Source organism: Magallana gigas, chromosome 8 (assembly GCF_963853765.1).
Source record: "Magallana gigas chromosome 8, xbMagGiga1.1, whole genome shotgun sequence".
Taxonomy (NCBI): domain Eukaryota; kingdom Metazoa; phylum Mollusca; class Bivalvia; order Ostreida; family Ostreidae; genus Magallana; species Magallana gigas.
Genome location: NC_088860.1, coordinates 50,072,189 through 50,098,708, shown reverse-complemented (window position 1 = coordinate 50,098,708; position 26,520 = coordinate 50,072,189). Strand labels below are relative to the sequence as shown.

The 26,520-nt window shown below is 33.8% G+C and overlaps 3 protein-coding genes and 1 long non-coding RNA gene across 7 annotated transcripts in view; 1 reads left to right on the top strand and 3 right to left on the bottom strand.

Annotated features, from left to right (window-relative positions):
• Positions 1-26,415, bottom strand: part of LOC136269770 (uncharacterized) — a 79,171-nt gene extending 52,756 nt beyond the window's left edge. The window contains exons 1-8 of the mRNA XM_066068406.1: positions 26,175-26,415; positions 25,161-25,282; positions 24,142-24,288; positions 23,670-23,880; positions 22,076-22,165; positions 21,621-21,713; positions 20,973-21,029; positions 20,545-20,611 (exon numbers count right to left, since the gene is read on the bottom strand). The gene's annotated coding sequence lies outside the window, so the exon portion shown is untranslated. The remainder of the gene's footprint in view (positions 1-20,544; positions 20,612-20,972; positions 21,030-21,620; positions 21,714-22,075; positions 22,166-23,669; positions 23,881-24,141; positions 24,289-25,160; positions 25,283-26,174) is intronic.
• The window catches only part of LOC117690506 (uncharacterized), a 107,569-nt gene that overhangs the window by 58,633 nt on the left and 22,416 nt on the right, over positions 1-26,520 (bottom strand). The window lies entirely within an intron of this gene.
• LOC136270768 (putative nuclease HARBI1) lies at positions 10,101-16,346 on the top strand. Of its 2 annotated transcripts, XM_066069423.1 has the most exons (5): positions 10,101-10,798; positions 11,012-11,127; positions 11,305-11,416; positions 13,181-13,557; positions 16,190-16,346. In XM_066069423.1, exons 1-4 carry the CDS (start codon positions 10,396-10,398, stop codon positions 13,555-13,557), a joined length of 1,008 nt encoding a protein of 335 aa, XP_065925495.1. In that variant the 5' UTR covers positions 10,101-10,395; the 3' UTR covers positions 16,190-16,346. The 2 variants fall into 2 exon arrangements, with proteins under 2 accessions (XP_065925495.1, XP_065925494.1); XM_066069422.1 differs by lacking the exon at positions 16,190-16,346 and having other exon boundaries at positions 13,181-13,855.
• On the bottom strand, positions 13,627-20,120 carry LOC136270769 (uncharacterized). 3 transcript variants are annotated; one of them, XR_010708633.1, is made up of 5 exons: positions 18,758-20,120; positions 18,407-18,559; positions 17,367-17,429; positions 16,234-16,293; positions 13,627-14,087 (listed from the first exon to the last, which is right to left on the bottom strand). XR_010708633.1 is itself a non-coding variant. In XM_066069425.1 (4 exons), the coding sequence occupies exons 1-4, from the start codon at positions 17,783-17,785 to the stop codon at positions 13,906-13,908; spliced, it is 339 nt and encodes a 112-aa protein (XP_065925497.1). In that variant the 5' UTR covers positions 17,786-18,383; the 3' UTR covers positions 13,627-13,905. The 3 variants fall into 3 exon arrangements, 1 of the variants encoding a protein (XP_065925497.1); XR_010708634.1 differs by having other exon boundaries at positions 13,627-14,077; XM_066069425.1 differs by lacking the exons at positions 18,407-18,559; positions 18,758-20,120 and adding an exon at positions 17,752-18,383.

The window sequence follows — 26,520 nt, the reverse complement described above, 5'->3', positions numbered from 1 at the left end:
TGGTGTACGCATGTTTAACAGCGTTAAGTAGTTCTTCAAATTCCATGTTTGTATACATACTGGTTACATCATAAGTGATCAGTAGCGCATCAGTAGGGAGTTGTAAAGATTCGATCTTATTGATAAAATCAGTTGTATCCTTGATATAGGTTGATTGTTTTTGTACAATTGGGATAAGAAAGTAATCACAATATGCCCCAATTTTTCTTGTTGGTGTATTGCATTGAGCAATAATTAGCCGTCCGGGGGGTAGCTGTCTGATGCTACATAGGTCATTAAGGAGGGCATTTCGGACGTTGTCCTGAATTTTGTGTATTTTAGGGAGCAGGTAGAAATTACCGCATTCAAGCAGCGGCTTTTGTTCCTTAAGAAATCGTAGAGTATCTTTATCTATGGAGCCCCTTGCGTGCATTTCAATAATTCTCTTTTGAATTAGGTCGTGCAAGTGTTGTAAGTCAGGTTTTTCTACTTGCATGTAATGTTTTGAAAGTAATTGACGCTCCGCCTCAGAGATATACTGATCTCTGTCCATTATAACTATAGTATTACTTTTGTCAGCTTTTTTTATGACAATATTGGAATTGTTCTTTAGCGAAGAGAGTGCGTTTCTTTCACTATTTACCAGATTATCTCTGAGTGTTTTGGTTGTGATAGACGACAATTCTAATTTCGTTTTGTCAATGTATTGTTCGAGCTCATTACAAGTTGTAGGGGGTTGATACCCCGACGATTTTCTAAATGGGTGAAGTTTTGAAACCGCACCGGTATCAAAGTGATATTTGCATCTTAATTTTCTTGCAAACTCATCAAAATCTTTCAAAATACGCCTCTTTATATTCTTCTGTTTTGGTGATGGAATAAATTTGAGCCCTTTGGCAAGTAATGAGTATTCGTTGTCATTGAGCTTATGTCTGGATAGGTTTAAGACAAATTTGCGTGCCTCTGCTAAATCTTGACATGATTTGTCAATTTTGAGGTTTGCAGCGTAAGGCTTGATTCGTTGTTTTGATTTAGATTCTTTTTTCCGCCTATTAAAACGTCTTGCCATTTTAATAGAGGAGTTCACTGCCGAGTTCGTAATAATATTGAAGCTGTAACTTAAGTTCCGCTTATCACACGTTTAACGTTGTAATAGAGGACTGTCCGTGATTAAGTGAAACAACCCGTCTAAGTATCAGAGTGTGATAAGTTAGAGGGTTTTGATAGTTTTACTTAAGCGCGAAGCTACACAAATTTTATATAATAAAATGGAGTGTCACGTGATCAATGACACGCCTTCCAAGTGTGACATTAAATAAATAAATCAGCAAAAAAGAGGGTATACAAGAAAAGTTAAGTTGCAATATATTTAATAAATTAAACTATAACAGCACAATTTTTAATCTCACTTTATGTACTGTAAATGTCCAATAGTTAATACGGTTTGTTGCGCTGTGTCTGATAACGATGGCCTTTGTAATTTACCGAGTAATGGCGGCGCTGATAGTTTTGTCTGTGCTGTCCGGGTTTTCCTTGGGATGGCCGGTAACCGTCCTGTTCCCGTGGTTTGTCAGTTGCAGTTGGAATGGAGTGTAGTCTGTCCCGAAAGTCCTGCAGATCCTTCAGGTGCTTGGTGTTTGTGTTCAAAATGATCTCGTCAAAGTTTTTCTGCTCGCGGTTAAAGTTAAAGGACGTATTCTTAATCCGTTTTAGAGCTGATACTCTTAGATTGTGAATTACTCCCTCCTTCTCTCTAATTTCATCATCAATAAAGTTCACTACTGCCTGAGCAGTTTCCCTTGTTTTATTTGAAGCTATCTGTTTGAAGAGGGCTTCAAACTTTTCATTATCTTCTTGTCCAAGGTTTATTGTACACGTTAACCTTGCCGAAAACCATGAGGGGTATCGTCCTGTGCGTAAGCCATGGTTTATGCTTTCTTTTCGTTTTGATAGAATTAAGCGCTTCTCCAACGTTTAAAATAAACAACATCAATCAACCAGACTTGATATTGAATTATTAGGACCCGACACTCTAAACCACACCTGATTGTTGCATCATGATAATATTGAAAAAATACATGTAGTTATAATGGTAGTTGTAGAGTGTTTCGGCGGTTAAGTAAGCTTCATCAGGGGTCCAGATTTAATGTATCTACTGCAAGCGAGATTTTATCAAAAGATCTCCGATATTTTTGTGTTTGCTGTATGCAATGATAGGTTCCGTGTCAAATAACTGTTTGCAAGTTGAGTCCGTCTTCAAAATGTTCCAGTACTTTAATAAACGTTTTTTTAATCCTTTGACGCGGGGGTTGAATTGTGTAACCATGACGTGTGGATGCTTGAGTTTAATTTTTTCCTCTGTTTTACTCAGTAAGAGTTGCCTTTCTTTTCCTGAGATTTCGTCAATGATCGGATTTATTTCCTTTTCAGAGTAACCCCTCTTTAGTAAGTGCCCTTTGAAGTCCTCTAAAGTTATATTGAGGGTGGATGGATCGTTTGTGTTTCTTGAATGCCTGATACATTCTCCTTTGATGAAACCTTTAAATACTGATGCGTTGTGAGCGCTATTTCTATGAAGGTATTGAAAATTATTCGTTGGTTTGATAAAGGATTTGATATCCAGTTTTTGACATTTGCTAAATCTTAGGCCTTTGTAGACCGTTGTATCAAGAAAATCCACGGATGTTTGAGAAATTTCAAATGTGAATTTAAGATGCCTGTGACAGTTGTTACTGATGTCAAAAAACTTAAGGATTTCTTCTTTCGATCCATCAAAAATGATAAATCCATCATCTCTAAATCTTCCGTGAAATAGTATTTTGTTAGAATACTGAAATTGGGATTCTATGTATCGAGTAATTTCGTACATTCTCATATCCGAAATTTCTGGCGAAGGTATTGCACCCATGCAACGGAGGGGCCAGCCCCTTTTTCTTGATTTCAAATGAAAGGCTATTTAATTCTAAACAAATTTTGTTCAACAAGTTTTAGAAATTTGTTACCATTCTAGAGATTTATGAGAATGAAGGTTTTAGGGGCCGATCCCTAATCTCCTTATAGGGGCCGTTTAACGAAACTTTAAAGGTTGCATTTTGTTGAAAACATGATTTTGAACAACTTTTCTTCAGTACTACATTTCAAAATATTTTTCCTTTCAGAGATATGGGTGATCGAAATTTTGGACTTTTGGCCCCTAAAAACCCTTAATCACGTGACACATGATAAAATCATTACATTACTTAGATACATAACTGTGAGATAAACACATTTGCTTCTATAACCTTTCACAAAATATCTCTCAGTAAAGGGCTACAGATAAAAGACTTTAGAGCCATTTGATCCCTTAATTGGAGGGGCCAGCCCCTTTTTCTTGATATCAAATGAAATGTCCTGTAAATATAAACCTTTTTTACATTACATGTCTTAACAAAATATTTTTCAGAAAAGAGATAAACAAAGAAAACCAGAAAAAATACGATATTTTATTAAAACTAAATTTTCGGGTCCAGGCGAGCTTGAACGCCTTTCAATCCAGATCAAAATGAAAATAAAATTGCAAATCTACACTCTTTTGTCTACTATCCCTGAAAGTTTGAACTCGATATCTTTTATAGTTTAGGAGAAGTTAGAGGAACAAGCCACCCCTCTAAAAATCGCTAAAACGTCAATATCTCGAAAACGGAAGTGACGTCATCAATATAATAAAAAACCTATAAGGTTCCGACCACTATCTATTATATCTAAAAGTTTCATGAAAATCGGTCGAGTCGTTTCTGAGAAATCGCGTGCACAAAATTTGTAAGAAAAAAAAAAGAAAAATAATAATAACTAGACACGATCTCGTTGCGAGCAACGAGGAGGTCTTCCGTCTGATTTTAGAATTTGAGATATATGTTAGATCTTGATTTTGCTAAACATGATTTAGAATAGAAAAACGGGGTCTACATTCTAAGGGCCAGATACTATTTTGTTTCAGGGATAAGAGCTTTGTTCAACAAGGGTTTAGAAATTCGTCACCGTTCTTGAGATATCTGAGAAAAAAAATTTTTAGGGGCCAGTCCCTTACCTCCTTATTGGAGCCGCTGAACCAAATTTTGAAGGTTGCATTTTGTAAAGTACATCATTTTGAGTATCTTTTCTTCTACACTGCATTTCAAAACATTTTCCTTGGTGAGATATAGCTGGTCATAGTTTGTGGACCCTTGGCCCCTAAAAAATCCTTATTCCATAACACATGAAAAAATCATCACATTACTTGGATACAGAACTGTAAGATAAACATATTTGCTTCTATAGCCTTTCATTCAATTTCCCTCAGTAAAGAGCTACAGATGAAACATTTTAGAGCCCTTTAGTTTCCTAATTTTAGGGGCCAGCCCCTTTTTTGATATCAAATAAAAGGTCAATTGAATCTCAACACATTTTGTTAAACAACTGTTTAGAAATTCGTTACCGTTCTTGAGATGTATGGGAAAGAACGTTTAAGGGGCTGATCCCTTAACTCCTTATAGGGGCCATTTAACGAAATTTTGAAAATTGCATCTTATTAAGTACATCTTTCTGAGTATCTTTTCTTCTTTACTGCATTTCAAAATATATTTCCTTTCTGAGATATTTGTGATCAACATTCTATAATTTTGGCCCCTGAAAAACCCTTATTATGTAACACATGATAAAATCATTACATTGCTTGGATACATTACTGTAAGATAAACATATTTGCTTCTATAACCGTTCACAAAATATCCCTCAGTAAAGGGCTACAGATTAAAGACTTTAGAGGCCTTTGGTCCCCTAATTTAAGGGGCCAGCCCCTTTTTCTTGGTATCAAATAAAAGGTCATTTTATTCTACACAAATTTTGTTCAACAAGTGTTTAAAATATCGTTACCGTTTTGGAGATATATGAGAAAGAAGGTTTTAGGGGCTGGTCCCTTAACTCCTTTTAGGGGCCGTTTAACGAAATTTTGACGGTTGCATTTTGTTGAGAACATCATTTTGAACAACTTTTCTTCTGTACTGCATTACAAAATATTTTTCCGTTCTGAGATATGGGTGATCAAAACTTTTGACTTTTGACCCCTAAAACCCCTTAATTACGTAACACATGATAAAATCATTACATTACTTGAATACATAACTTTAAAATAAACACATTTGCTTCTACATCATTTCACAAAATATCTCTCAGGAAAGGGCTACAGATTAAAGACTTTAGAGGCCTTTGGTCCCCTAATTTAAGGGGCCAGCCCATTTTTCTTGGTATCAAATAAAATGTCATTTAATTCTACACATATTTTGTTCAACAAGTGTTTCAAATATCGTTACCGTTTTGGAGATACATGAGAAAGAAGGTTTTAGGGGCCGGTCCCTTAACTCCTTTTAGGGGCCGTTTAACGAAATTTCGAAGGTTGCATTTTGTTGAGAACATCATTTGAAACAACTTTTCTTCTGTATTGCATTACAAAATATTTTTCCTTTCTGAGATATGGGTGATCAAAATTTTGGACTTTTGGCCCCTAAAAACCCTTAATTACGTAACATATGATAAAATCATTACATTACTTAGATACATAACCGTAAGATAAACATATTTGCTTCTATAACATTTCACAAAAAATTTCTCAGTAAAGGGCTACAGATAAAAGACTTTAGAGGCCTTTGGTCCCCTAATTTGAGGGTCCAGCCCCTTTTTCTTGATATCAAATGAAAGGTCCTGTAAATATTAACCTTTCTTACATTACATGTCTTAACAAAATATTTTTCAGAAAAGAGATAAACAAAGAAAACAAGAAAAAAATACGACATTTTTTTAAACTCAATTTTCGGGTCCAGGCGAGCTTCGGCGCCTTTCAATCCAGTTCAAAATGAAAACAAAATTGCAAATCTACAATCTTTTGTCTACCATTCCATGAAAGTTTGAACTCAATATCTGTTATAGTTTAGGAGAAGTTAGAGTAACAAGCAACCCCTCTAAAAATCGCTAAAACGTCAATATCTCAAAAACGGAAGTGACGTCATCAATATAATTATAAAGCTATAAGATTTCGATCACTATCTATCTTATCTGAAAGTTTCATGACAATCGGTCGAGCCGTTTCTGAGAAATCGCGTGCACAAAATTTGTAAGAAAAAAAAAAATAATAATAATAATAATAGGGAAAAAGAAACCGAACGAAAACAATAAGGTCTTCCGTTGGAAACGGAAGACCTTAACTAGACACGATCTCGTTGCGAGCAACGAGGAGGTCTTCCGTCTGATTTTTAGATGGAAATATGACATCATCGACTTTAATTTTTGACAACAGAACATGATATGGAAAAAGGAGAGAAGTACTAATGCTTTATTGTATCGCTTTTTATTAGTTCTCTTACATTGCTCTTTTAAATACTTGCATTTCTTCCAATTAAGATGAAAAAAATTAATCTTGTTTACCTCTGGTCCCTAAAAATCCTTATTGGGTAACACAGGAGGAAATCATTATATTGTTAGGATATATCAACGTATTATACCTAATCTAGCTTTAATAACCATTCACAAAATGGCTCTTATTAAAGGGCTATAGATAAAAGACTTTAGAGCCCTTTGATCCTCCTAATTTAAGGGGGCCAGCCCCTTTTTCGTGATATCAAATGAAAGGCCATTTAATTCTAAACAAATTTTGTTCAACAAGTGTTTAGAAATTTGTTATTGTTCTAGAGATATATGAGAATGAAGGTTTTAGGGGCCGATCCCTAATCTCCTTATAGGGGCCGTTTAACGAAATTTTGAAGGTTGCATTTTCTTGAGAACATGATTTTGAACAACTTTTCTTCTGTACCGCATTTCAAAATATTTTTCCTTTCGGAGATATGGGTGATCAAAATTTTAGACTTTTGGCCCCTAAAAACCCTTAATCACGTGACACATGATAAAATCATTACATTACTTAGATACATAAGTGTAAGATAAACACATTTGCTTCTATAACCTTTCACAAAATATCTCTCAGTAAAGTGCTACACATAAAACACTTTTGAGCCATTTGGTCCCCTAATTGGAGGGTCCAGCCCCTTTTTCTTGATATCAAATGAAAGGTCCTGTAAATATAAACCTTTTTTACATTACATGTCTTAACAAAATATTTTTCAGAAAAGAGATAAACAAAGAAAACCACAAAAAATACGACATTTTTTTAAAACTCAATTTTCGGGTCCAGGCGAGCTTCGGTGCCTTTCAATCCAGATCAAAATGAAAATAAAATTGCAAATCTACACTCTTTTGTCTACTATCCCTGAAAGTTTGAACTCAATATCTTTTATAGTTTAGGAGAAGTTAGAGGAACAAGCCACCCCTCTAAAAATCACTAAAACGTCAATATCTCGAAAACGGAAGTGACGTCATCAATATAATAAAAAACCTATAAGGTTCCGATCACTATCTATTATATCTAAAAGTTTCATGAAAATCGGTCGAGTCGTTTCTGAGCAATCGCGTGCACAAAATTTGTAAGAAAAAAAAAAATAATAATAACTAGACACGATCTCGTTGCGAGCAACGAGGAGGTCTTCCGTCTGATTTTAGAATTTGAGATATATGTTAGATCTTGATTTTGCTAAACATGATTTAGAATAGAAAAACGGGGTCTACATTCTAAGGGCCAGATACTATTTTGTTTCAGGGATAAGAGCTTTGTTCAACAAGTGTTTATAAATTCGTCACCGTTCTTGAGATATCTGAGAAAAAAAAGATTTAGGGGCCAGTCCCTTACCTCCTTATTGGAGCCGCTGAACCAAATTTTGAAGGTTGCATTTTGTAAAGTACATCATTTTGAGTATCTTTTCTTCTACACTGCATTTCAAAACATTTTCCTTTTTGAGATATAGCTGGTCATAGTTTATGGACCCTTGACCCCTTAAAAAATCCTTATTCCATAACACATGAAAAAATTATTACATTCCTTTGATACATAACTGTAAGATAAACATATTTGCTTCTATAGCCTTTCATTAAATTTCCCTCAGTAAAGAGCTAGAGATGAAACATTTTAGAGCCCTTTAGTTTCCTAATTTTAGGGGCCAGCCCCTTTTTTGATATAAAAAAAGGTCATTTGAATCTCAACACATTTTGTTCAACAACTGTTTAGAAATTCGTTACCGTTCTTGAGATATATGGGAAAGAACGTTTAAGGGGCTGATCCCATAACTCCTTACAGGGGACATTTAACGAAATTTTGAAAATTGCATCATATTAAGTACATCTTTCTGAGTATCTTTTCTTCTTTACTGCATTTCAAAATATTTTTCCTTTCTGAGATATTGGTGATCAAAATTCTATAATTTTGGCCCCTAAAAAACCCTTATTATGTAACACATGATAAAATCATTACATTGCTTGGATACATAACTGTAAGATAAATATATTTGCTTCTATAACCGTTCACAAAATATCTCTCAGTAAAGGGCTACAGATTAAAGACTTTAGGGGCCTTTGGTCCCCTAATTTAAGGGGCCAGTCCCTTTTTCTTGGTATCAAATAAAAGGTCATTTAATTCTACACACATTTTGTTCAACAAGTGTTTAAAATATCGTTACCGTTTTGGAGATATATGAGAAAGAAGGTTTTAGGGGCTGGTCCCTCAACTCCTTTTAGGGGCCATTTAACGAAATTTTGACGGTTGCATTTTGTTGAGAACATTATTTTGAACAACTTTTCTTCCGTATTGCATTACAAAATATTTTTCCTTTCTGAGATATGGGTGATCAAAATATTTGACTTTTGGCCCCTAAAACCCCTTAATTACGTAACACATGATAACATCATTACATTGCTTGAATACATAACTATAAAATAAACACATTTGCTTCTACATCATTTCACAAAATATCTCTCAGTAAAGGGCTACAGATTAAAGACTTTAGAGGCCTTTGGTCCCCTAATTTAAGGGGCCAGCCCCTTTTTCTTGGTATCAAATAAAAGGTCATTTAATTCTACACACATTTTGTTCAACAAGTGTTTAAAATATCGTTACCGTTTTGGAGATACATGAGAAAGAAGGTTTTAGGGGCCGGTCCCTTAACTCCTTTTAGGGGCCGTTTAACGAAATTTCGAAGGTTGCATTTTGTTGAGAACATCATTTGAAACAACTTTTCTTCTGTATTGCATTACAAAATATTTTTCCTTTCTGAGATATGGGTGATCAAAATTTTGGACTTTTGGCCCCTAAAAACCCTTAATTACGTAACATATGATAAAATCATTACATTACTTAGATACATAACCGTAAGATAAACATATTTGCTTCTATAACATTTCACAAAAAATTTCTCAGTAAAGGGCTACAGATAAAAGACTTTAGAGGCCTTTGGTCCCCTAATTTGAGGGTCCAGCCCCTTTTTCTTGATATCAAATGAAAGGTCCTGTAAATATTAACCTTTCTTACATTACATGTCTTAACAGAATATTTTTCAGAAAAGAGATAAACAAAGAAAACAAGAAAAAAATACGACATTTTTTTAAACTCAATTTTCGGGTCCAGGCGAGCTTCGGCGCCTTTCAATCCAGTTCAAAATGAAAACGAAATTGCAAATCTACAATCTTTTGTCTACCATTCCATGAAAGTTTGAACTCAATATCTGTTATAGTTTAGGAGAAGTTAGAGTAACAAGCAACCCCTCTAAAAATCGCTAAAACGTCAATATCTCAAAAACGGAAGTGACGTCATCAATATAATTATAAAGCTATAAGATTTCGATCACTATCTATCTTATCTGAAAGTTTCATGACAATCGGTCGAGCCGTTTCTGAGAAATCGCGTGCACAAAATTTGTAAGAAAAAAAATAATAATAATAATAATAATAGGGAAAAAGAAACCGAACGAAAACAATAAGGTCTTCCGTTGGAAACGGAAGACCTTAATAATAATAATAGGGAAAAAGAAACCGAACGAAAACAATAAGGTCTTCCGTTGGAAACGGAAGACCTTAATAATAGGGAAAAAGAAACCGAACGAAAACAATAAGGTCTTCCGTTGGAAACGGAAGACCTTAATAAGAAACAGTACGAAAACAATAAGGTCTTCCGCTGGAAACGGAAGACCTTAATAATAATAAGAAACAGTACGAAAACAATAAGGCTAGGAGGTTATAAACGCTAGCTCGGGCTCCAGCTCCAACTCTAGCTCGAAAAGCAAGTTTGGAGTATGGCTCCAAATAATTTTAGGTTATAAAATCTGGCTCGAGCTCTGTCTCCAAAATTGGCTCCAAAGCTGTCTCGAAAATTTCGAGCTGGAGTACATACTCGAATTGTGGTTATAAAACTTTCGAGTACGGAAAATATACTCCAAATGGAGTATGTAAAGCTTAAATCTCGAGTAAGCTAAAGAGCTTACTCGAACTTTCAAGTTTGTACTCAGGGTGTCGTCTGCTTTCATAGAAATGGCTGCACATCAACGCATAGCCAACAGAGAACGCGTTCCGCGTAATTTTAGGGATAGGTCAAACCCACTGGAGGACTTGTCAGCTTCTGACATATTTGCAAGATATAGGTTTCACCCAGATACCATTATGGATCTCCTGAGGCAGCTCCCTGACGTATCTACTCATACAAAGAGGAACCTCCCAATTCCACCCCTCCTTCAGCTGCTTGTGACATTAAGATTTCTTGGTACAGGTGCCACCCACATCCTTGTTGGTGATGATGTGAAGATTTCAAGATCAACAGCAGGGCGATGTATAAGGCAGGTATCGGCCCTTATTGCAAATTTGGCACCAAACTACATCAGCTTTCCAAGGGGAGATCAGGCGCGCCAAGTGATGCTGGAGTTTGCACATATTGCAGGTTTTTACTAAGATAACTATAACGAAAACATTTACTCTGATCAGTACTTTTACTTGGAACATAACTTGTTTAGGAAATTATTACTTTACCCTGTTTATATACATCGACCTTTTAAATGTATGGGGGTTTGGGAGGAGTGAAAGTTCAGTGAATTTTTACCAGTTCAGAAAATTTGTTCTATAATTTCATTTACCTAAAAAATGTGCTTCACAGGTTTTCCAAAAGTGTTGGGTTGTGTAGATGGTACACATGTTCGAATAACCAAACCATCAGGGCCTCAAGAGGCAGATTTCGTAAACAGAAAACAGTACCATTCATTAAACGTGCAGGTACCAATAAATTAGCTTGAAAGCATTCATGCACAAGGCATTCAATCTATTTTTTACATAACTAAGACTCTTGTCCAAATTCAATAACTGACTTAAATCTTGATATTAATTAAGAAATACATATATATAAGTCGTGTACCAGGTTAATTTCATCACCCCTTCCCTTTTCTCATGCAGATGGTATGTGACCCAGCTTTCAAAATTACAAGCATATGTTGCAATTGGCCAGGTGCAACTCATGACAACCGGATTTTCAAAATGTCTTCATTGTGCCATCAATTTGAACGAGGTAAAAGAAGTTGTTCGTTTATTATTGAGACCTTGACCTTTCAAACATGACCCTATTTAACAAGAGACCTATTGACCACATTGTTCAACTGATTTTTGAGAAAAAGAAATTTTTTTAAAGATTTTTCTTTCTATATTCCTATGTAAAAATTCAACCCCCTGTGGTGGCCCACCTTACCCCCGGGGATCATGATTTGAACAAACTTCAGTTGAATCTATACAACTGGATGCTTCTACACAAATAAATGCTTCTCTGGCCCATTGGTTTTTTGAGAAGAAGGTTTTTTAAAGATACTAACAAATTTTTAATATATCTCAATTATCTCCCTTTGAAAGAAGGCTTGGCCCTTCATTCTCACAAACTTAAATCCCCTCCACCTAAGGATGCTTTGTGACAAATTTGGTTGAAATCGATCAAGTGGTTCCGGAGAAGAAGTCGAAAATATGAAAAGTTTATGGACACACATACAGACATATGGCTGACAAAAAGTGATCAGAAAAGCTCACTTGAACTTTCAGCTCAGGTGAGCTAAAAACGATGTGTATCGAGTGAACCATAGTAAAGGATCAGTCCAAATGTCAGACTATGTACCGTTAGATTTAAAGCTACATGCGTATTACCGTATCATCAAAGATATTCTTTGTAAACTTGACCTTTGAAATACCCCGGTATTATATTAAGTGAAGGTCCATTGGCGGATCCAGAGGGGGGGGGGGGGGGGTTCCGGGGGTCGGAACCCCACCCCCCCCCCCCCCTTTCTCTGGGACATGTGAATTTTTTTGAAAACTTTTAATGCCTATTTCAAGGCAATTTTCCCCATTTATAATATAAATACTGTAGTCATCTCAAATAAATGCTTTTAACATTGCTTATTTAAAGTCATTTGATATTAAAATATCGTAATTTTGTTCTTATATGAAAAAACCCTGTCGAATTTTTATCGAAATAATGTACATTGTACTCCCCTTCAGCATCCGATGTTTACTACACTGAGTAAACATGTGGAAAATTAAAGAAATACAAAACAATAACTTAAGCAGTATTGCTACAAACACAGATTTACAATAACATCTCCAATGTATTTTCTACTCTATTTCTTTAAAAAATCAATTATAATAGTTCATTTATAACAGTTTTGAACCGACAAGCCATCGAGTAAAACGACGTTCAAGTACGAGTACACGCATTCGTTTTACTTTTTTAAGCCGCTTTCAAATGTATTGTTAGTTTATTAACTTAAGTATTATAATAGATAAGTTTTACTTCGTTTCGTACGAAAAATACAATTTGAAAGAAAATTACACGACCCGCTTATTTATTGACAAATAATGAATTTTGCACGTATTGATTTTCATCAGTTGGAACCCCCCCCCTTTTCCAAATAGCTGGATCCGCCTCTGAGGTCATACAGTCTTTTAAAATACAAGCTTCTTGCAAACAACTAGACATCATTGAAGTGTTCATACTATAGGGCTCATTGGCGTCGGAAGGAAATTTTTTTCTCCAAATCATGGAATTCCTAATCCGGGGGGGGGGGGGGGGGGGGGTTACATAACTTCTCAATATTCCCATCTTTTCAAGGTAAATATATGAACACTTATTTTTGCTGCGAGAAAAATGGGGGGGGGGGGGGGCTGAACCCTCTATGATGCTATGTGCCTAATGGTTAGGTTTAACTTTGCAAAAAAAGTGGGGGGGGGGGGGGGCTAAGCTAAGAAAGTGTCATTCAAATTTTTCAGTTTGCAATGATGATTCTTAATTTAGGTGACCATGATGGGCTGTTACTGGGAGATTCCGGGTACCAGTGCCGTCCTTTTGTTATGACTCCGTTCATCAACCCTGTTAATCAAAATGAGAAACGGTACAATAATGCATTGTGCAGAACAAGAGTGCTGATTGAGCAAACTTTTGGATTCCTTAAAAAGAGATTTCAATGTTTGAATTTTCTACGTACAAAACCAGAGGTGGCAGTAGTCTATATCAAAGCTGCAGTAACTCTGCACAACTATGGTATTGTAAGGGGAGAAGTTCTTGAAACACAGCAGAATGTTGTGCAGGAAGCTGCTAACGTTGAACCTTGTCCTGCTGGAGGTGATGGCTATGCCATGAGGGCACATATTGTGCAAACATTTTTCAGCTAGGTAAGGTGCAATTAATTCATAATTGTTAGACTACTGAACTGAAATGAATTGGATAAACAACTAAACATATAACAGTGTACATTAGTTTATATACATGAATAAACATTCTTAAACTTTAACAGTCCATATGTAAATAAAACAATTAATATTGTCCCACACATACCTTCTTAAAATCTCTCTCTCTCTCTCTCTCTCTCTCTCTCTCTCCCTCTCTCTCTCTCTCTCTCTCCCTCTCTCTCTCTCTCTCTCTCTCTCTCTCTCTCTCTCTCTCTCTCTCTCTCTCTCTCTCTCTCAAAACAGGGGACCAAACATGTATAACATATGGCAAACAAATAACTTTTGTTTCAATCAAGATTCTGACTGACTCATTTTCATCTCATAGAACTTCTGTTTTGTATCAATCAGTTTAATTTCCTTCTCAAGCTTTGTTATTTCTAATTCTAGCTTCCTCTGCTCTAGCCTTATTCTCTTTGTGTCCTCTGTGATGTTCTCTTTCCTTTCATCTATCTTCCTCTTCTCACTTACTTTACCTGAATATAAAGTATAAATAAAAGAACATACATTGAAACATTTTTTCCATTGTTGAATTCTTTTTTATTTACAAATAAATTTTAACATACATTTTTTTACATATAGCTAATGTAAAAGACAATTTAAATGATTTCATTAATTCAAATCAGGCTTGGGACGAATTACATTGTAAAGTAATGCATTACATTACCATTACTTCATGAATTTGGGCATTAAATTACCATTACCATTACTTGATTTTCTTGAAGTAATGCATTACATTACCATTACATGAGTAAAGTAATGCATTACCATTACCATTACTTTTTTTTAAAAGTTTCAAATATACAACACTCTTCAACATATCTACAGCTTCATGCTCAGTATCAGGTTCAAATTCAATGAATAAACAAGAGTAATTCTATATTTGCTCAATATACATGTATAATCATATTGTGGCAATATGAACAACATATTACATAAGTAAAATGATATTTATAGACATTTGGCATGATACAATATCAGATATGAAATAGAGACACAGGATAACATGTGTAACAAAAAACAATTTATGAAATAATGTTGCGGTTTTTAAAAGCTAAATATAGATATATCCCCAGATTACACAAATCTTTATAATTTTGGACACTTAATTTTATTAATTAATTTTATAAACAGATGATTTTTCCCGGTTATATTTCTTCATATATTTTAATCGTATTTCATTTTACGGAGGACACTTTAAGACAAAAGATTGCTGTTGCACTTTAGGATCGAAGTTTCAAAGGGTTCATCTTTTAAATGCATCCGTCTTCCGGGCTATGCTAAATAAATGTTTTGCAGGAGCAGTCAAAGCTTGGACTGGAAAATACTGTTTGACGATCTTTATCTTAGGATATATTAAGTGCAATAATAGATTAAATACATAAATCTTGTATTTTCTATCAGTCCAAACTAATGTACAGTGTAATTAATATACAAGAGAGAGAGAGAGAGAGAGAGAGACACACACACACACACACACAGAAAGAGAGAGAAAATAAGTAAGATTATTTTCAAATGGGTTATAATATTGGAAGTGATATTGATTTTCATCATGGATGGACAGTGCATTCACTTTGCTTTTAAAGGTGCATGTCTGTCTCCTATTCTATTGTGACATAGCGAAGGGAAGGGGATTGGGGTGTTTAGCACTTCTTATAACAATAGATTGTTTTGATACTTAGATTATCCTGGGGGCATAGTGTGTTGTTGACACATTTCTTATTGAAGTGCAAACTAATTGGAGTAAATTGTTTAAATGATTAAACACTCTTAATAACAACACTCTTAAAAATGTTATGAAATTGTGCTGTTATCTTAGTAATATAAACAATTCAAAAATGAATTTTAAAAAACCTTTTTTAATAAAACATGTACAATTAAAACATTTTTTTCTCAATTAGAATTATTTCTTTCTTCTTTAAAAATAAATTTAATCAAATTCAATTTCAACTATTCATTTATTCATCACATTTTTTTTTAAGTGAACATGCATAAATATGCATAGTAATGCAAAGTAATGCCATGTAATGCCATGTAATGCCAGCATTACACTAGATTTTGGAAAGTAATGCATTACATTAGCATTACTTGTAATGCTAATTTTGTGGCATTACACATTACTAGCATTACTTTGAAAACATGTAATGCATTGCAATGCATTACCATTACATTTAGCATTACCCCAAGCCTGATTCAAATGTATTTGTTTTTTCTGCTCTGATAAAACGCATTAATGAAGGATTTGTTTCAAATCAATTTGATCTTTCAAGGCTATAAGGAACATTTTTTTATCGACATTATGTATAATACTGTATTATCCTTAATAATTGCTCCAGGCACTAAGAAAATATTATTATTTTAGAGTTCAATAATCCTGTTGTCTAATGCATACAAAAAATATCAATAATATATCACTCTGTAAACTATTAATACATATACATGTACTATACTACTTGAGTATATAGCTTATTTTATAACATCACTACTTGACTGCAATTTGGGGAGGGATTACATGGGCTTTGCCTGTTACCCAATCCATTTGAATTCTCAATAAAATATGTTTATATTAAATTAACAGGTTGAAAGATTCTGACCCAGACATAGAATACAAGTCAATCTTACCTCTGCTTTCCTTTTCTTTTGAATTGACTGTCCTCTGTGACACAGATGATGGAGCTGGTGCTGAAATAAAAGAAAGAATTGACTACACCTGAGGAACAAATTGAAGGGTGTTGCACTCAACTTTCTTGTTCAAACTGATGAAATAATTAAGTTATTGAAAAATTAAAAAATAAAATTAATACACTTTATTGCAGACTTTTTTAAAGATTGAAGGGGTACAGTTGTGTATTAAATGTATTTTAATCATGTTAAGGTGGCCCATTACACCTTGAAATAGTTTCTCAAATCAGCAGAAAATCAATTGACTTAAGGAATGAAATTCAAGTTAACTTGCAACAGACTGGTGTTCCATCCAGGGGAGTCAATGACTCTCATTCGCTGGAGATAAGCGCTAGCCTTCATGGCACAGAGAAGGATTTAACTTTTAACTTAGTCAGAAAACGTGTTACAACCAGACTTACATGTAAATTGTTTTGATAGATAACAAATGATGCATAAGAAATATATAAAATTCAAATAGGTGAAAATATATGCAATTTATATTAGGATGAAAATTATTATTTTTAAAAATTCAACTGAATAAATATGAACTAGCCCGAACTAGGGCCGATTCAAACTTGTGATCTGCAGTTCACAGATTGATACTTTATTACCACTGAGTTGCAATGATATTCAAACCATTCGATTGATACAAAAAAATCAACAAAACAATTAAATCACCATCTAATGAGGTAGGGTCTTAAAAAGCATATTAATGTAGTGAGGTACGGTATTTTAAATTATCTAGAGTTGATTAAAAATATATAAAATTTGTTAATTTTTTTAAAGAGCAATATATGTAATATAATTTTGGTTTTACCTTGTTATTTGATTGGCTATACACAAATTCATCTTTAATTATATTTTCATAACTTGCCAACTTCACGTCAAAAGATGTGCTTGCATAATGCATTAATCTGCTTGACATCAAGCTTGATTTTTGTACAGATTAACATCATTTTTAAAATCAGACGTCTTATTAACTGCAAATGATAGTGAATAAATTTGCGGTTTAAAGCATGAACTGCCCAAATTTATATGTTATACAAATATAACATAGGAAAAATTTATAAATTCATTGTAACAATACTCACCAACTGTATCAACTTGACTTCTATTTGTCTCTGTCTCTCTGTTAGTACAAGTGAATCTTACATCTAAAATTAAAACAAGGTTATCCATGTTAATTCATGTTAATCATTGGTCATTCAGCAGATAATTTACATCACAATACCCTTATAGATATTTCTCTAGTATGTAGTATTTTTAGAGAACTTGATGGCAGTGGCCATTATCAAACTGCATTTATATCCTGTAGTATAATTTAAGAGCTTGTAATAAAGAATTTGAAAATATCCAAATTTAAATAATGGTAAATCATATGAATTTTCCTTTACTTAGTACCGGTAATAATTTATCGCAAAACAAATCATCAAACACTTTTAGGTAGATCATTGACCATCCTCCTGACAGACTCACAATTTCTATTTTGGCTGGTCTGCCCACCAAACATAAATATGTAACGTCACTATATACCAGCAAATGATCAAAATGTTTTCATGCATCCATTCTGGTGGAATGGAATTCAATAACCTGTGATGAATGACTGAATGCTACCGGTACACATGTACTTAAAATTATACTTGCATCTAGCTGTATTGGAGGGTATAACAAAACAGTTATTGAATGGTATTAAAGGTCAAATGACCGTTTTTATCTACAATGAAGAGTAGAAAAATTAAATCATAAGCAATGAATTGGGACAGTTTACACTATATAAACCGCTTCAAAAAGCATAAACTGTTTCAAACCATTTTATATCGTATAAAACTAATAAATATTGAATTCATTGCTTATAATTTAATTTTCCTACTCTTCATTGTAGATAACAACGGTCATTTGACCTTTAAAATGACGTAAAATTGTACAAAATTCAAACAATACGTCAGGCGTATTGATACATTTTTGACGTTAGTCTTACTATGACGTAGACAACATTCTTTATACGATATAAAATAATTTTTTAGTCAATCAGAAAGCGCGTTACAACCAGAATTAAATAATATCGGTGTATGACTGTTTAATATTTTCTGTGAATTCTTATAAATTTAAATATTAGATTTTGCTTTCTCACCATCACTGTCAAACCCTTCTTCTAGACCAAAAAGACTTGGCCTTCCTTCTTGTCGCTCAAGAAGCACTTCTTCTGCTTCTGTTAATTCAAATTCCACTTGTCCCCCACCTGTCTTCCTGACTTCTCTCTTCAGGTAATCGATTTTCTCTTTGGCTGTTAAAATGAAATGAAATATTTTAAGGTAAATTATGGGATGACGTTTAAATGTTTTGTTTAAATCTTCTAAATATTTTACAGCCAGCCGTAGTAATTACACATGTTAATTAAAATAAATATGATATTCATGCCTTTAATTGAGTCTATACATGTACTAAATACATGTACATATATATGGTATTTTGATAAACATACTCCTTTGTTTAGCATTGTTGTACTTTTTTCTGCACTCTTCTGGGGACCTCCTGCTGCTGGTAAATTGTCTACAAGAGTTAATATGTGTTAATTTAAGCTTATTTTTTTCAAGTCATGACCTTAATGATTCATAATCAATAGATGTAGATCTCATTCTGAGTCTGTGTAAGAAACTTGTCCTCATTTGTCACATTTTCTTATTTTCTTAACCTTACCCAAAATATATCAATTTACTCGAATTAAATCCATAGCAAAATGGGTTCTAGCTACATGTGTACATGTATTCTAATTGGTTAATTAATTTCTGTTTTCTGTCAGGAAAATGTTAATTTTTTGATCGAACTTATGATTTAATCAAAACTTTTATAACTTATTGAGTGAAAGAGGTATTGTTTAGTAATTCTTTATTTATTTTTTTTTAGGGAATCAAAATTTCAACAAATAACATCAAATATACATTAGTACTAGATTCACTAGATCATTGTAACATAACACGGTAAACATAATAACATTGATTAAAATTAAATATAATGTAGTAAAATTAATTTGCATATTTTGCTTATTTTATTTAGGCCTAATAATGTTTGCAACACATTATTTTAATATTTTCACCTGCTTTATAATTACCACCAATGCAATCTTCATTAATATGATCAACTAGCTACTAATATAGGCATATGCTTCTAAAATAAAATCAGTGACCTTTTTTTTTTTGAACTTTCTTACGCATTTATAGCATCTGCGACCTCCTCCCAACCCTGCCTCCTCTTAGCCACGCCAGACTTCCCCCCAGGACCCTTGAACTCCCCAAATAGCACATCCTCCCTGTCCAACACGGCAGATATAAGACACGTTTCCTCATCTGAAGACCACTTTGTTCTTGTTTTTTTATCGCTAAGGTCTACCCTTTCCTTTAAGCAAAGTTTCTCGATGTCTTTTTCTGCCATATTGCGATGAGTACAACTAATCCTATCGTCTGCAGGACACTGAGCAGCCGATGGCACAATTTCCCGGTGCGTTTTGTTGTCAAAAAGTACCTCTTAATGAATAAATATTTCGTGGAAAAGGATATTATAAAAAGTTTTATCAAAAGTATTGTAATAACTCACCGTTATATTGATTCAAGACATGTCGTCAATATAAACAGCAGGGCGCCGCCATTGCAGAAGAGTTCCAAAAAAGCCGCTTGTGCACATAAAAAAAAGTTAGAGTACGAGCTCGAAAATTGGAGTACAAACTCCCGGGAGTACGTACTCGAAATCTTTTATAACCTCAAAATTTGATCGCGTACTCCTAGGAGTACGATTTTGATTTCGAGCTAGAGTTGGAGCTGGAGCCCGAGCTAGCGTTTATAACCTCCTAGCAAGGTCTTCCGTTGGAAACGGAAGACCTTAAATATATTACATCCATTACATTCCACTAATATCATGGAAATCTAATGCATTATCACAGCATTAGGGAGACCAGACAAACAATTTTATTATACTTTCATGTTAAATGTTAAATACTGAAATCTGATTGGTTTAGACGCAGTTGGTAATCCGTTCTATTACCCTCAGCGTTAGCAACACACTTGGCAATTGGTAACACAACGAACTGTTACATGCGCTTAAATTATGAGCGTACGGTTTGTCGTAGAATTTACTTCATTTCTAAATAAAAGCAGTAAAATTTTCTTTAGAAATAAGACATTCAGTAAAATAAAATGAATAGTGCCTGTTTGGGAGGGTATCTATTGAAATTGACACCCCTCGAAAACCATTGTCAACCTCCGCTCACTGCTTTACCTTAGGGTCAAGCTGTCCTGTTTTTCCATTGTGTTGCAGCTAGATCTCAATGAAACTGGGGTGGGCTCTGTAAAAAAGTACCAATATATTGTATCATAAATACATGCTTCTAAGTTTACTTCTTTATCTCTTTGCAAAACTTATTCCTACTGACTTATACATGTACTTATAAGTATAACAAATATATTACATCCATTACATTCCACTCATATCATGGAAATCAAATGCATTATCACAGCATTAGGGAGACCAAGCCCCAAGATCACGAGCAATCCTAGACTTGAGTAGTAAATTGTACACTGTCAGTGGCGTAGCTACCATGTATGCTTATATGCCTGAGCATGCACATCATTTGGGGGAAAATCAGTAAAAAAATGAATAAAGAAAAAAAAAATATAAAAAAAGAATTCAAGTATTAAGGTCCATACTTAGTTATTCCATCAGCCCGTTTCCGTCACTCGGTCCTACTTTATCCGAAATCAATGCTAAACAAAGACGTATTAAGCACCAAATATAGCCACACAATATGGTCTTAAAGTACCATATTAAAGAAACAGTACACAATGCATGTACCTAAAAAGGCAACTATTTATTTTGCAGTTGAACTTAGTTTTACACATTTTAAATTTCCCCGATAGAATATCACAGCTTTATTGAGATATTCATTACCATAAACTATGTGAAAATGAACTTAAGAATAAAAGCTTTGAGTGGGTCAAAGGCAAATGTCAAAAAAAAATTCTTCTTTTAACTTTTAATAAGTTTTGTGATTTTATTTTATGCCTAAACTATAGCGAAAACAATTTTAACTGCCTAAAAATAGGCTTAAATAGTAAGCATTCCTTTCAATTTCTGCTTTAATTTTTGGTGTTAAAAATCGTCAGAATCCATGAGCTTCCAGGGGCTTTCGCCCCCTGGGCTTTGTCCTGGACCCACTGGGGGCCTCATGGTGGCCCCCACACCCCCTGCCATTTTAAGCATGCACTTCGTTTCAGGTCTAGCTACCCAACTGACTGTATTAATGTTTCTTGCTTAAAAACATAATAACATTGCAACATTGAATTTAATTAATTTACCTGCTTCAAAATGCTCACTGTTTTCTCTGAGGGTCAAGATGCCCTGTTTTTCCATTGTGTTGCGGCTAGCTCTCAATGAATTTGGGGTGGACTCTGTAAAAATACCAATATATTGTATTGTAAATACAAGCTTCTACGTTTACTTTTTTAAATCATTGCAAATTTTATTCCTAATGATTAAACAAAATAAATATAACTGTTACAAATATATTACATCCAGTACATTCCACTCATATCATGTAAATCTAATGCATTATCACAGCATTAGGGAGACCAGATCAACATGTAGATTGTTATACACAACTACATTTCAAAGTATATCTAGTTAATATAAATGGATTTACTTTAGTCTGAATTAAAATGACTGGGCTCTCAGCCTCTTGTTCTTTCAGGTATTTTTTGCAAAGTGAAAATGGACTGCAGATGCAAAATTATTCTTTAAATAATAACATTACCCAAAACCTTCTTATTTTCATCTGATTCAGAATCAGAACTTGGCGAGTAGTTTGATACACTAAATGGGTCAGAATCCACATCAGAGGGAACTGAAAGAAATTAAAACAATATAGAAAATTTTCTTTCATAAACATTCATCAATTATTAGTTTACCACATTTGGTAATTGATGTTTCTTTTTTATAAATCTGACAACAGACCACTGACTAAATCAAACTTTTCAGCCATGGTACAAAAACAAGACTGTACCAATATTCAGTGAAAAATGAATTCCAATTCAGATTGATGCTTAAATTAACTAACCTACCAAATCTGGTAATTCTATGTAAATGTATATTTTTCAAGAAGTACATTCTGTAAACAATTTGCAAAATATACATATTTACTACAGAAACAGATTTTGTAATTTATCTAACAAAAAACAATTTTGTTCTGCAAAGGAGACTCTCCACATTAGTGACAGATTCACAATGCACACTGACTTATATTAATAGCTTTTTGTTGGCATGGATGTTAGCGCGAGTTGGTCATGATGTGGGAAGAAGTTGGGGTGACTGGAGAAAACCCACGTGTCCAAGCAGGCGACCAATGTACCCTATCATATACAACAACTGTCGATCATGGGGATTAAACTTGGGTCGCAGTGGTGATAAGCAGGTGCATTGTCCACTGCACAACTGGACACCTCTTTCAAGCTTTTAATTTAATAGTGCTTGATAATGAAAACAAAATAAATCTATTCAGGTCAGCACAAGAACCGTATATAATGTTAAAAGTATGTTCAGTATAATGTTGAAAGAAAATCAAATAACTATAAACAAAATAAAGTGAAATAAAACCTAACAAAACCATTACCAAAATCAAAAGGATCACAGCCTTTTCTGAAATCAATCAAAACTAGTACCGTACATGTACATGAACAGGGGCTAGTGTTGTCACGATGATTGAATTTCAATCAATGATCAGTTGAAAAGGTTGTCGATTTATCATAATCGATTTTAGATTTTATAATCAATTATACTCAGTCTGGGTTTATTACATTAATATTATACCTATCATTTTGTTTTCTAATCTGTATTGAATGAAATGAAAACTGTTGTGAGCTGGGGGTTTTCTTCAATCTCAAAAGATGTGTAACATTCTACCTAATAAAAATACAGCAAAAGTCTTATAAGCTTTTAAAAGGAAGTGAAAATAGCACTTATATATTTTAGATTATACATATAAAATTTAGTGCCCCATATTATTGAATTTAATATAATTTGTTACCGATTCGATTATTGACCGATCATCAGATGGCAAGAGACAACCAATTCTGCTGATTAATTTATCACGATTTTTAACCTATTTAACAACACTAACAGAAGTTTTAGGCTTGTTTTTCAATAAAAACATATAAATTATCTATTCTGATACTTTTTAAATTCTTGAGAAAAACCTATTTTTTAGATTAGTTTAAAACAAATCAATGTACGAAAAAATGCAAAAACAAAACCAAAGCCAGATAACAAGATATCCAAAGCCTGATTGTAAAACACTAAACTCTCTCTTAATAATTATTTTTTGTGTATAATTAATCCAACCATTTTCCTACCTTGCTGCGCCACCGCAAGCTTTTCCCATCACAACCATAGTCATATACATGAAGTATCTCTTCCCCAACCACAATGTCTCTCTTAGCAAACAATCATAGGTATTCCCTTCCATTAAACACTCTGAGTTTTTGGTGGAGTTTGCATCGTCCTTGCCATCATTTACAAACTGGCAGATACATGTATGGTTGTTCACTCCTGACAGCATCAATACTACAGTGTACATAAAAAGAAATCAAACCTTAAATAAGAAGCATATAATTACTGGTATTTTTGCTTGACTTAATTAGAATTGTTTATAGTTATTTCTAGAAACATTACTGCCATACATAAATGTTAAAATATTACATTTAGCTGCAGATCTGTATCTCCTGGTCTGAAAAAAAAATTTGGATAAACGTTGCTTCAATTTTTTTTTTCACATCAGGAGCTACATACCTCCAGCTTCATGTAAATATGTATAAATCGTATTACCAAAGTTCTTTTCCATTATATTTATAGATAAATATTTTGTTTTCTGTGCTTGTCTTCAATCTCTCCTCCCCATCCTGTCCTTTTAATGTTTCTCCTGCAGGAGAAAATCTCCACTGACATGACTGGTTGTGCTAATAACTCCAAAACCTACATTAAAACCACAAGCACCTGTGTGAAAGCATTGTTTATATGCAAAGAAAACTTTTGGATTCATAAACATCTACATTAAGCCCCATTCACAATTGGCGTACGAGCACTTTACAACTCTTTGCGATCGGAATGTTTTAGATTCGCACGAGCTCTCTCATATATTGCATGAGGTCTCGCATTTGTTGCATGCATTTTAGTGCTTGCATCAAGTCTCCTTAAAAATTGTGGACATGCACACTATTCAGACGCGACTGAATGCGATCCAAATCATCGCAGTGCAATGCACGACCAATATATAGTACGAACATTTTACAACATTTTGTATACTGGCAAGAGTGCAGGTGCATGATTTTTAAAGGTCATAAGATGAATCGCTGCTGTAGAGAGAGAGAGAGAGAGAGAGAGAGAGAGAGAGAGAGAGAGAGAGAGAGAGAGAGAGAGAGAGAGAGAGAGAGAGAGAGAGAGTTGAATGTGATAATAGTCTACCATATATCATATGTGCATGTTCTAGTGAGAACATACATTAAATTGGTAAACAACAAAATATTTACAACCATCGACCATTTCTAATGCTATCATGTATGAAACATGTCATGTTATTCTAATAAATCAACAATTACAGGGGGAAGGGCGCCCCGGGTGCGCATAAACATTAAAATTAATACAAGTATCAAAAAGTAGTTTTAAGAGTGTTGCTACATTGGTCATGCTTCTGGATTGAATGTTCTTGAGATCACATTGTGCACAACGCTGTATAATCAAGACATACATGTTTTGCCTGGTCAACAGATCACACTCAGCCCAACGGGAATCTGCAGACACATTGTTTACATTATTATTAATCATCAAAAGCCAAAAATTTTACAAACCTGATAATATCCCAAAAGCCAAACGAGAGTGATACTATGATGTCACATTTGTAAATGTGGGTCACAATTGTAAATGTGGGGTGAGCATCCCGGTTGTAAACATGGAGGCCTGACTATCTTACCTATAATAAGTCAATTCGTACATAGAATAGTCGGCTATCTTTCCACTATACAAGTGAAAAAGAGCAACTGATCTTTAATTTGCTTGTAATTAATTTAGGTAACAAGGGGTACATGTACATATATCTACATTACGTACATAATTAATTTAAAACAATATTACTGGTACATATAACTGTAATATAGAAAATTCATCATGTCGATCTATTTACATAAAGCGACATTCTTCGGTTAACTTTTCTGTCCATTTTCAATAAACTAGCTATATAATTACAGGGATTTTTCAGCCTTTTTTTATTTTGAAAATGCCAATTTTTTTGGAATTGGGAAAATTGTATCGACAATTTCATGCAGTTGGGAGAAATCATATGTTGCATACATCACGATTTCTGAATTTATTATCATAATGGAAAATCAAAGAGCTAGACTTTAATTGAATAGAATCTAATTAACTTCACAATATAGATATATGTATAATATTCCTATATTTAGTTATTAGAACAAGTCTTTTTCCCTGAAATAAACACCTTCAACACTGGTCATAAAAGTATAACATTACTAAGAATTTATCAACATCCCTTTTAAATTGAGAATGTATTTTTCTGTTTGAAATATTTCATACCATTTACCTTTTACTTTTATATCAGTCTAGTGTGTGTAAAAAAAAACATGTACCATTTACAGTACTGTACTGTATACCACAAAATAACGATGTTTTAGAAAAACAGAGGAAAATCGATTAAAAGTTGGCGATGTTTACAGCGTGTTTGGAAACTTTTATGACTGCAGTTTTGCTAAATGGGTTTAATCATTTGTTAATACTGAACATTTATGGACATTCTGGTTATTTTACGAAGTATTTTTTGATAAGAAATAAACATAAGAACTATTTACCAGTTGGGGAAAAATACTGCTATTCTAATTGGGATCATAATTTGGACAGCTGCTGAAGTGAACTTATTTCCAATTGGGAATGGGGACGACTTTTGCTCTGGAGAAGGTACTGATAAATCCTTGAATTACATATTACATCAAACGTACAGTGGAAATGAAAATCATGCTTTTATTGTTAACTTCGTTTCGAATGTCCTCGAAGATTAATCAACATTTGGTGTAAAATAGTCCAGTTGCACACATTATCGCCCTATTTTATTTGAATATTTTAAAAAAAAAACTTCATAAAAACATTACTTTGTTCAATTGTAGTAGGATTATCAAAAGCACTTACCATAAAATGGCT